Here is a 12,792-nt window from a genome sequence, read left to right on the forward strand (position 1 = left end):
TCTCTTAAAAACTTTATAAACCATATTAAAGCAGGTGGCTAAAAGTCTCACATCATCTATTTGCTGTTCCAGCTTGATTTTCAGTTTGGTCAAGGTATTGACTTTGTCCTCCTCAGCCTGGAGGTCATCCAGTGTCTGTTGATGAGCCTCTTGAAGAGCTTTCTTCTCTTTGGTCAGCTTGACAATGATTTCATCCAGACCAGCCATTTCTTCAGTGAGGTTTTTAACCTAATTGCAGCATACAAATTAAATAAAAATGCATATTTGGTCATACAATCAGGGTATAATCAGCTCACTATAACATTTATCTGGAAAATTTTGAAATTAATATGTTTTTGCAACAAATGAGCAATAAATTATTCTGGTTTCACTAACATATACATGATCATTTCATAAATAAACTAATTGTTCCACCTTTGGGATCTGTAGTGGAACAGTTGCATTAACCTTTATATTTAGTGTACCTTGTTTTCTGTGGCATGTCTCTCCTTCTCAACCTTAGCCAATGTCAACTCAAGGTCATCAATGTCCTTCTTGAGCTCTGAACACTCATCCTCCAGTTTCCTCTTCTTGGCGGTCAGCTCAGCATTTGACTCTTCCTCATCCTCCAGCCTCTCACTTAACTCCTTGATCTTAGCCTCCAGCTGTATCTTACTTTTGATCAATTGATCACATCTTTCCTCTGCATCTGCTAAGTTCTCTGTTTCCTGTCAATGAAGAATAACACAATCTAAATGAAAAAATATTAATTTGTTTAATTTAGTTTTTTATATCTGTATAGGTCATGTTTAAAGAATTCACATTAAAAATAAATCACAAGAATGACACAAAAGGATTTAAACACCTTCTTCTCACTGCGACCCAGAGGCGAACCCCTATAGTGTTAGGGACCTATCCGACGAGGCCACCGTGAAGTAGGTGGGCAGGCTCATATACTTGCCAATATATGCCAAGAGCCTTGAATATTATATTATGGTTGTTATAATTTTACTGGTGTATGGTGCACCTGCACCCTTGTTCCTATATTCTTTTCATTGTTATATATTATTATAAAAGATTAGTACTGGCTACCTCACACAGAGGGCACTGTGGGCATTTCCTAATACTTACAGACTGAACTTGTAGATGTAGATCATTCTTCTCCTGTAGAAGCTTTACCATCTTTTCTTCCAGCTCCTTCCTCTTTGCCTCTGACTTTGCCAGATTTTCCTTGGTTTTGGCAAATTCTTCTTTCATAGCAGCCATCTCCTTTTCTGTTTCCGCGCTTCTAAGCAAAGGCTTAATCTTAAAGTACAGCTTCATCCATGGCCAGTGTTTGACGTTCATGAATGCGCGGATGTTGTACTGTATGCTGAAAATTGCCTCCCTTAAAGGAACACATTTAAATTTCAATACAGGATTTATATTAGAGGAAAATCCAAACTTCAGCTGGATGTGGAATTTGTACTAAAATACAATAAGATCCATAAACAAACACATTAATTAACTTAACTTTGCTACAGAAAGACCTGTCAAGGTGATTGTTATCATTCTAGTTTTAGTAACTGTTCTTGGCCTATTATTCTGACCTGTGTCAAGTAAAAACCAAGACTTAATAATTGATCTACTGTTAACCTGAGCTGTAAAAGTGTCCATAATGTAAATGCTGCAACTCTGACAGAGATAGTATTTTAGATATAAGATGCTGCAAAGCAATGCATAATCTCAAAGTGATTCTCAACCCCAATGGTACTCAATAACCACACACACTGTTTGACTGAAGTCATCATCCATTTGCTACCAGCCCCAATAACATCAAACAATATTGACATTGGACAACAAACAACCATGGCCTGACAATGTGTGCTGTCATTATCCAACTGTAGCTTCTTAATATATATGGATAGAGATACACCCATTTCATTGCACAGGTCCAGTGGCTGGACCCACCCATGTACTGTATGTATGTAAGCATCAATTTTTAATCAAAGCTTTTAACCTTCCTGGAATTGCACATTGAAATCCTAATAAATTGGATATTATAACCCTCCTTTTTCGTACAAAGATGGGTTTGGTTATGATATGTTGACATTCATAATACTGATCAACATTCATGAAGACAGTGATGAAATGTTTACATAATAGAATGTTGACATATTGTCCCTGGTAACCCAGCAGTCATATACTTGCTGACAGCTGCGGCTTCTGGGTCCTGGCAATCATGTGACCATCAGTTCTGGCAGAGTCATCTGATGCTCTAGAAGTAGTGTAAGTAAGGTCTCCCTAACCCTAATCCCTACCCCTAAAACAAATCTTTCAATCAATGCCATACCCCAACCTGCCACGCCCCGTAGCTTAACCCTATACTCGCCCTAGTGCCTATCTCTAACCCTCCCACCCCAGCCTGACTGTAATGTTTACATCCAGACAATTTAGGTCTTTCACTTGTCAACATTCTGAGAATGACGATATGTCGTATGTCGACATTTTAACTGTCAACATTGTGATTTTGACATATTATTGTCAATCTAATAAGTACATCAGTGAAACGGAGCCTTGCATCATTAATTTGTTCTGTTGCGGCGATCCTGTTCATTATGCTAAATAACTCTCCTAACATCATTGAACTGTCCCTGTCACTTTATACAAAGCCCCCTCTAACATCATCGTACTGTCCCTGTCACTTGTTACAATGCCCCCTTCTAACATCATCGAACTGTCACTGTCACTTGTTACAATGCCCCCTCCTAACATCATCGAATTGTCACTTGTTACAATGCCCCCTCCTAACATCATCGAACTGTCTCTCTCACTTGTTATAATGCCCTCACATAGAACTATCACAAAATTGGATAGGTAATTGCAAAAGCAGCACATTCATTTCCCGAAATACCATGTACTGCTGTGAGCATTTGATGAAATTATTATGTTGTAGCATTTGATGTATCTTCTAAATGTTTGGTATTTCCTAATTTGGGGATTAATAGGAATAGCTATCCTGGAATGCAGTTTTATGGTCTACTAATGTGATTTTGAATTCGAATCCATAATAATCTTAAAGTATCCCTTGTGTATGATTAATCCAGCATATTCTACTTGATAATGATGCTATTGCATTACCAAATATAAGCAATCATTAATAAAATCATTTATAGAAAAATAAGTCAAGATATATGGATCCTAGTCAAACCTTTTAAAGCACACATTCTAATGATATTTTCATAGTTAAAGAAAACTCTCCATGATTAAGTATTATCATCACCTCCGGTCCATCATTTTCTTGAATTCCACTCTCATCAAGAAGCCCCTACATACAGCCTGTGTGCGGGTGATAATCAGGGTCAGGCGTTCATCTCGCATCTCCTCCAGAGTTCCCAAAAGACCAGCTTTGAAAAACACCTAGAAAAGCCAAATTCTGAAACCTCACAACAAAGAACACATGGACAATATACCCCTGTACAAAGAGTTATTATAAAATTGCATTTCCAAGTGCAGTCTCCGACCACTATAACACAGTTCCTTAATTACTTTTACATTTCCTTCCTGTTGGTTTTAGCCTCATCTATGGCTTGGGAGTGAAGGGACATCAGAAGTGTCCTCATTACATGTGTGACTTTTGTGTGTTGGCATGTGCATTCAGGGCCTAATTCAGCATGGGTTGTAGATGTGCAAAAAATTGCACATCTGCAACCCATTACACTGAAATGCGGGGGGATGCCCAGCACAGAGCAAGTCCTCCCCCGCATGCCGGGTCATGCCCCCTCACAAACATGTGAAAGCATCGCACGACGGCGATGCTTTCACATGTTTACTGTTGCCTTTTGCCTATGCAGCCTAGCTGCGAAGGCAGACAGCTACCCGGCATGTTTTGGTCCAGTCATGCCTGCGTTGTACGGACCGCGCCACCCCCAACGCTGCAACACTGCCCCTAAAACGCCGCCGCAATGCCCCCTTCTGCACGTGAACGCCTCTGCCTGTCAATCAGGCAGAGGCATTCACACAGGCGTCGCATCTCACTGTGTGTGTGCGCGCGCGCGCACATAGCACAAGGCATCAGCATGTGAACGTTGCTGCAGCAGCATTCCATGCTGAATTAGGCCATTATTACATTGGTCAGAAAATGCCTGTAAATGTTCTTTCCTATAAACATTCGGAAGATGCCACATTGGCAGTCTGGGTAAATGCTTAGTGTCCACCACCATATATTTTCTGTTTAACATGTAAGGCAATGAACTTTCTGGAGAAATAGTAAAATCGGATTATGAAACGTGCCTTGAGGTGGGATGTAGTGACCAGTGGGTGTCAGTATAGCCCTGTGCAGTATTTTACACATAGATTACAGGATGAATCTCATCCACTGGGATTGTTGTATTGTTGGTTTACCTTAGTGTGTCCGAATTTATATTGGGTGTGATCAATGTCGATGGAGCCCAGGAGTTTCTCACAGGCTTTCTTACTGTCTATGAACTGTCCCTCAGGAATAGCGCTGGCATTCAGGATACGATATCTGAACAATGAAAGGCTGAGTTTATAACTGCATATCAACTGCATAGCAAGATTAATTCAAGGACAACAAAACCTAATATGTACATAGCTTCTGAACAATATTACAAATATAGCTGATCTCAACTGACAACACATTAGATAAAGTTGTGACTGTGGAAGAAATATATTCTCTAATACAAAGAGCCTCTGACAAATCTGATTTTATCAGGTTAATGTGTTAGGCTTTTTTAAATATTGGAAATCTGAGGAACTCTCTTATTACATACTTTTATCCACCACAATGGATATTGTGTAAGTAAGTGTGTTTGATCCACACTTGCATCTCCTTCTGCTAACCTTCATTGCATGTGGTGTTAAATCATTTATTTGCCAGCCAACATTTGTAACACTCCGGTATACTATATGACTCCTACTCCTGGACGGGTCTGCACAGGCTGCAGTGATAAGGCTACTACTGTTCCGAGTATCTCCACCATGCTACTTCATACCATTTAAGAAAGAACTTTTCCTTGTATCAGACTAGGTAATATGAACAATTTGGAGAGATGCACTCCGCTCTGGAGCTCATATGTAATACAGGTGCCCCATTACCCTTCATTTATTAGCGATAATTGCACTATTTTATTCCTATGGCTTCAATTTTATACATATAATATTCTATAGGTAATCTGTGTTTTATGTGCTCATAAATGGAACTCATACAGAGTTTTTAATGTAATGATCTATCAATAAATATTTGTTCATATTTTGACTATAGCATTTTCTGTAGTGAATATATATTATTGTTCAATATTATTTGGGTTATTGCCAACAGATTAATCAGGTCAGGACACTACTTCGTCTTCCTTCTCCAATATCTAATCCACAGAAGACTTCCTAGCAGTGGAGCCACTTTCAGCCATTTATAGCAGATAATTGGCTTCATCACACAAAATCACAGTACAGTATGCTCGGCTACATACACTGTAGCAAAAAAAAAAAAAAAAAAAAGAAGATCAAACAGATTGAATCCTAGAGTTATATGGACATATTTACTTATATATTTGTGAATGCTATTAATAAAGATAGAGAAATCCTTTTCATTATTTTTTTAAAACATTTTGGGAGGGTAGGGGGGCGCGGAACCAATATTCAGAAGAGTGCAGCTTATTAATTCACTAGGAAATGGAACTAATGACATTGAAAAACTTGTGGAATGTCTAGGGGACTTTATAGGAAACCAAAAACTTCATCACAGACCTGCTCTGTGGATACAGTGGAACCCAATAAACAGAGCAGAGCTGGCTGTTGGGCATGTACAAATCTTAAAGTCTTCTGTAGGTAGAAAACCACTGGTGAAGGTATGAATACTTCACCTATAAAAATGCTGAAGGCTTAAATAGAAGCGCAAATGTGCTCAGTCATGCAAGATAAATAATTTACCAGTGGAGTGATTAAGGCAGAGGTTCCAAAACTGTGTGCCGTGGCTCCCTGGGGTGCCTCGGGACACTTGCAGGGGTTCCCTGGGTTGGTGGTCCAGGACCAATTCAAATTATTCATGGTCAATATAATAGGCAAAACTAGTACTGGTGGCTGCCAGTCAGAAAATATGTTGCCAAACAGAAGCAAATCTTGTCCCTCACCACACAACTGACCCTAAGGATGACATATATACGCGATCTACTTAATGTAATATTTCTTTCTAAATTTCTCAATAAGAAATTTTTGGCCTAGGGGTGCCGTGAAAAAAATTCTGATATTCTAGGGTGCCGTGATTCAAAAAAGTTTGGAAACCACTGGATTAAGGGGTCTATTTACTAAGCCTTGGATGGAGATAAAGTACCAGCTAATCAGCTACAAATTTATCACCTGAGATGCGGATTGTGATAAATATGCACCTTAGTAATTGCTTATTTTTCCAATAACAAAGGTTGACAATTCATTAGAAGAGTTTTGTGAACACCTATTGAATGCAGCAGACACATATTTTCTCTTCTCCATACAAAAACCTGTTCTACACTGCATGCAGGCTTTATCTGCCAGAACCCACATTACAAGTATGTTTCCTATCTGATAAAGTGGGTGTAGAACCACAAAATGTGTCCTACATATTGGAAAGTGCAAAACACATTTAATTAACTATTAACTGACTTTTTATTGAAAAAAAACCCCATACTGGATAATTAATTCCATTGCTTGAGCATATTTTACAGAAATCCAAAGCAGTATAGGGAATGACATTGACAGTCCTATTAAGGAATTAGAACATCCTGGTTCCCTATGCCCATGAGAAATGTCTCTCTTTGTAGTTCCCTCTGCATGTATCCGGGACTCCTCTCTATCTTATAAAGGCTGTAAACATCACAAAATACTGTACCTCTATTCAGAGGAGTGTCATGGATCCTATACCTCAATGATACAGTTACGAGTTTGATAATCTTTGATTAGCATCTTATCAATGGGTTGAATTCAGTATAGGAAATATGAGACATTATTTACTCTTTTGACATGATATACTATAAGTTACCTTTGTTTGAAGTCCCCATACAAGATTCTGTTTGGAAATCCCTTTCTGCAGATCCTGATTCCCTCCAGTACTCCGTTACACCTCAGCTGATGCAGTACGAGATGATGATCCATATCACCTGACAACCAGACAATCACACTCACTCATCACACATGATGCATTTTAGAAATGCTCTTAAAACTATAAGCACACAGTCAGGTTACCTGGGGTCTTTGTCTCATTGGGAATGATGCACCTCACAAAATGGGGGTGAGTGGACCTCAGGTTGGACATCAGTTTGTTGAGGTTCTCCTGTTAAGGATACATTTGCTCAATAATTAATCCCTGCATGATAATTAGAGATCTTGCGACATTGTGCAAAAAATAATGCTCTTACTGAGAGCCATATTCAGATCCCATGAGGCCCTAGACAACATGGTGGTTTTAATGGCATTGGGAAGGTCACTCAAAGGTTAAACATAAGGTCCAATAGTACAATACGGTATTTATAATTAATATATTCATTTACTGTACATACACAATTGTTATTAATATAAATGTCTCACATACAATTGTAGAATACCCCAAGATAATGCAGAATGACACTCCTACCCCTTCCAGCTTATCTCAGAAGTTAACAACCGTACCATCATTTACATTTACTGCAAGGGAGTGCATAACCATTTTAATAACAATTTAACAAAAACTTTAAACTGCTGTTGGTCATTATGGATCCTGAAATATCTTCCCATGAGCATCAGATTTTAGATTGAGGACTTGAGAGAGATAGCATGACTGTATCCATAAATTGGCTTCCCCAATGTGACTTCTTATATACTGTACAATGGGATGGTGACAGTATACCGGATGACGGGATGCCAATTAGGGACCAATATCCTGGTTATCCTTTATATTTTAATCAGTTATTCATGTAATAAAAAATAGTACATCAGAAAGTGCCTTATATGTCTGCTTCATTGTTACTTTATCTCGTTATTTATCGTGAGGGTACTTTTCTATGCTGTAGGCCATTTAAGGCTTACAACCAGGAAGTAGTGTATGCTATGCAATAAAAGCAATCATCCGCCATGGTCAAACCCATATACTATATCAATACAGTGGTCAGACAACAGAGCCAAAAAACATCTTACTCTGAAAAGTGCAGACACTGTCTGAAATGAAGACCCCTTCTTCTTTGTTTGCTTTTTCGTGGTTTCAGCTGAAAGACAAAGACCAGTGTTTAATGATGTGTTGGAAAAGGATACAACCTATAGAACAAACACATTTGAAAGTTATTTTTAAATTTTTCGGTTTAAACTGAAATTACCAATTAGTGTTATATCTGGTACGTATCAAGCAGAAAAAGTTGAACAATAAGAAAAGTACAGTAAGGGTGTGAGCTCACTCTGTGCAGCATCCATTACTTTCTGGAAGCAATTTATCAGGCACTACACCCTACATGTACATCATCTATCTAAACCCATAAAAAGCATTAAATAAGGGCCTTTAGTGACATCTTAATTTAGCAAGTAAGAGGTATTTGGGGGGAAAAAATAACTAAATAGCCATGCTCTGTGCAAAACAGCTACTGTCATTAACATTCTATCAAATAGGATTTTCCATGTAAAGGGCACTCAAGGATCAAATGTAACAACTGTTAGGGATTTACATTACAATTTTATTGGGTATGCACAGGGGCGTCTTAAGAGAGGAGGGGGCCCGTGTGCAGACTCTGGGTGAGCCCCCTCCTCTCCATGGCGCTGTAGGCTCCGACACTGCGCCAAAGCCTACTGCGCATGCGCAGGTCTCCGGAAACATGGCGCCCCCATGTTCCAGAGACAAAATTTAAAGTGCAGATGCGCGGCGGCCATTTTGGAGTTGATTTTGTGCTGGACGAGGCGGCTGCAGCGTCCGATGCTGGACTCCGGAGAGGTGAGTACTAAAATGTGGGTGCAATGTGCGCGGTGCGCCGCACACATTGCACCCATTATAGAACCGCTAATGGGTATGCATTAGATAACATTCATGCTATTACTTTAACAGACAACACAGCGAATTGTATAAAATATTTACTAAAAGTCGATTTGGGTCGATTTTGATCGATTTTTGATCGATTTGTGTGTCAGGGTCTAAGTCACACATTTACTAACAGATGATTTTTGACATCATTTATAAAAAAAAATAAAAAAATCATCTGTTAGTAAATGTGGGATTTATACCCTGAAATACAAAATTGACCAAACATCGTAAACATAATAATAATAATAATAATAATAATTTTTTTTTAAATCGACCCAGATAGATTTTTAGTAAATATACCCTTAAATCTCACATTTACTAACAGATGATTTTTGACCTTTAAAAAAAAAAAAAAAAAAAAGAATGTTAAAGATCATCTGTCGGTTAAGTGTGTGATTTAAACCTTGAAATACAAAATCAATCAAAAGTCGACCAAACACTGACAAAAAAAAATCGATCAGAATTGACCCAAATCGACTTTTAGTTAATATACCCCCAAAAGTACAAATAATAAAGGTGAACAAAAGCCCAAGCAAATAAACATATAAGTTAAAAAACATTTTCTTCAGTCAATGTGACATAATATGAAGTGAGGACACTGGGTGACATAGAAGTCTATTTACTAAGCCTTGGATGGAGGTAAAGTAGATGGAGATAAAGTACCATCCAGTCAGCTCCTAATTGTAATTTCTCGAACCTAGCCTGAGACATGTCACTTAGGAGCTGATTGGCTGGTACTTTATCTCCATCCACTTTATCACTTTTCTCGGCTTAGTAAATAGACCCCATAATGTGATATGGGGGTATTGTGTGGCATAATATGAACTGGGGCATTGCATATAATGTCAACTAGAAGAACTACAATGTGTCATGGTATGAATTGGGGGCACTACATTGTGAAAAAATATAAACTGGGGGCACTACAATGTGGCAAAATAATAATGAAGCAGGGCACTGTGGCATAACATGAACTGTAGCACAATGGCATAATTTAAACTGGGGAAATTACAATGTGGCATAATGTGAACTGTGGGCACTACAATGTGGCATAATGTGGGGCACTGTATGACATAATTCTGTTGACTAATGTTAATTAGTGGCAATACAATATGTCATAGTATGAATAGGGGGAACAGCAATGTGGCATAATATATACTGGGACACCATATGCCATAACATCAACTGGAGAAAATGTTAACTATGAGCACTAAAGTGTGGCAAATGTGAACTGGGTGACAATGGAAAATAATATGAAATGAGGGCACTATGTGGCATATTGTGAACTAGGCACTTCTGTGGTGCATAAAATGAACCAGGGCACTACTGTAGGGCATAAAATGGACAACACTAAGAAGAGGCAGTAATCTCTCTAGAAGTATTATGGGCCCGCAAGGTGCTTGACAGTGTAGGGTATTGGGTGGGTGGTGACACGGCATTGCGGGGGCATGGTAGGGAAACCGGGGCATATCATCACACGCAGCCCTCCGACAAAAAAAAAGTGCCACTGGATCACCTGTCTGTGCAGTTAGGGTGCGTAGGCAAGGGTCAACCTAAAATCAATGCATCCACAATTAAATGACGGACACATCTCGGGGTGGTGCCACACATGCTGTGCAGCCTTGCCCTGTGCTGGGTGGCCTGTGAGTTGATGGACGCAGATCTTGCTGAGGGAAGCAAGATCTGCGTCTATTTCTGAATAACCCCCATAGACCCAAAGTAAATAAACTTTGGACTGCACTAAATGTTTCCGTGCTTTCCATGGTTACAGATATTGCTAATTTTGTTCATTTCTCTGATTTGCTACCTCTCTCAGTTGGAGTACCGCAAGGCTCAGTCTTAGGTCCTCTGCTTTTCTCTATCTATACCACATCTCTTGGCAAACTATCAGCTCTTTCGGATTTCAGTATCATCTGTATGCAGATGATACTCAAATCTACACCTATCCTCCCCAGATTTGTCACCATCTGTAATGGGCCGTGTCACTGAATGCCTTTCTGTCATTTCATCTTGGATGACATCTCGCCACCTCAAACTTAATATTTCCAAAACAGAATTAATTATATTTCCACCAGCCAATAGTAGTTCCCAACGTGATATCTCTATCACTGTTGATAACTCAGCGCTCATCCCTACCCAACAAGCTCGCTGCCTAGGTGTCATTCTTGACTCTGAACTGTCCTTTGTTCCCCACATTCAATCTGTCTCAAAATCATGTTACATACATATAACAAACATATCCAAAATACTATCATATCTTACACGAGACACAGCAAAAACTCTGATCCATGCTCTCATTTTCTCCCGGATTGATTATTGTAATAGTCTCCTGACTGGTCTTCCCAAAATAGGCTTTCATCACTACAATCCATTTTGAATGCAGCTGCAAGGCTAATCTTCCTCACTAGACGTTCATCATCTGCAGATCTGCTCTGTCGTGCCCTCCATTGGTTACCGGTATTCTACCGTATTAACCAAACTGCACCAACATACATCTCTTCACTCATCTCAAGGGGTGTGGTATTGAAAGTCGACAGTAACTAGGTCGACAATGCCTAGGTCGACCACTATTGGTCGACAGTAACTAGGTCAACAGGGTGTCTAGGTCGACATGTTCTAGGTCGACAGGTCAAAAGGTCGACATGAGTTTTAAATGTTATTTTGGTGTCGTTTTCTTTGTAGAGTGACCGGGAACCCCAATTAGTGCACCGCGTCCCCTTGCATGGCTCGCTTCGCTCGCCATGCTTCGGGCATGGTGCCTTCGCTCCGCTACCACTTCGCTCGGCACAGATTACCGTTCCAATCGTAGTCCACGTGGATCGTTAAGTATGAAAAGTTTCAAAAAAAGAAAAAAATTGTGAAAAACTCATGTCGACCTAGAACATGTCGACCTAAAGACCCTGTCGACCTAGACACCCTGTCGACCTAGTTACTGTCGACCAATAGTGGTCGACCTAGACATTGTCGACATAGTTACTGTCGACTTTCAATCCGGGTCCCATCTCAAGATATCTTCCTAACCGACCTCTTCGCTCTGCACAAGATCTGCGTCTCTCTTCCACAGTTATTACTTGTTCCCACTCAAAATTACAGGACTTCATCCGGACTTCACTCACTCTGTGGAATGCCCTCCCACTCACAATAAGACTCACCGCTAGTCTCCAAACCTTTAAACGTTTCCTGAAAACTCACCTCTTCAGATAAGCCTATCAAATTCCAGACTCACCCGCATAACCCTTCAATGCTTCCCTGTCTAATCACATCCTCTCTGTTCAGTCCACATAAGCTCACATATTTTGTCTTTCTTTACTCTCACACCCTCTTGACCCTTTGCCAAAATTGCTGGGTGATCATATCATACAACCCATTAAGAACCTAGCAATCTGGTGGACCATTATGCAATAGGTAGCATCTATCCTTGTGTATCAATGCCTATTTCCCTATAGATTATAAGCTTGCAAGCAGGGCCTGCCTACCTCTATGTCTGTCTGTTTTTACCCAGTTTTGCTCTATTACTGTTGTTCTTATTGTAAATCGCAACGGAATATGCTGCGCTATATAAGAAACTGTTTTTACAACTTAGCTATCAAATGGCAGCAACAGTGTGTAGGGTTTTTTCAGCTTTCTGCAAGTAGTTTCAAGTGTAAATCATATATCAGTGTCATGTTAGTCTTATAAAAACTGTAGTTATGTTGCAAAATAATATACATTGTCAAGAGTTAAAGGGCAACACATTTACGCACAAGATAACAGAGATCAACACTAATGTAGTTCATACAGTAGAATACTACCTTATAGTAGTGCAC

At 39.5% G+C, this 12,792-nt stretch overlaps 1 protein-coding gene across 1 annotated transcript in view; it reads right to left on the bottom strand.

The window, feature by feature from the left end:
- LOC135056068 (myosin-3) overlaps window positions 1–12,792 on the bottom strand; it is a 74,771-nt gene that overhangs the window by 34,730 nt on the left and 27,249 nt on the right. The window contains exons 16-23 of the mRNA XM_063960787.1: window positions 8,122–8,189; window positions 7,195–7,282; window positions 6,992–7,109; window positions 4,363–4,486; window positions 3,242–3,378; window positions 1,111–1,366; window positions 465–707; window positions 52–228 (exon numbers count right to left, since the gene is read on the bottom strand). Coding sequence (XP_063816857.1) covers window positions 52–228; window positions 465–707; window positions 1,111–1,366; window positions 3,242–3,378; window positions 4,363–4,486; window positions 6,992–7,109; window positions 7,195–7,282; window positions 8,122–8,189 — 1,211 coding nt within the window. The remainder of the gene's footprint in view (window positions 1–51; window positions 229–464; window positions 708–1,110; window positions 1,367–3,241; window positions 3,379–4,362; window positions 4,487–6,991; window positions 7,110–7,194; window positions 7,283–8,121; window positions 8,190–12,792) is intronic.

This window comes from Pseudophryne corroboree, chromosome 3 (assembly GCF_028390025.1).
Source record: "Pseudophryne corroboree isolate aPseCor3 chromosome 3, aPseCor3.hap2, whole genome shotgun sequence".
Lineage (NCBI taxonomy): Eukaryota > Metazoa > Chordata > Amphibia > Anura > Myobatrachidae > Pseudophryne > Pseudophryne corroboree.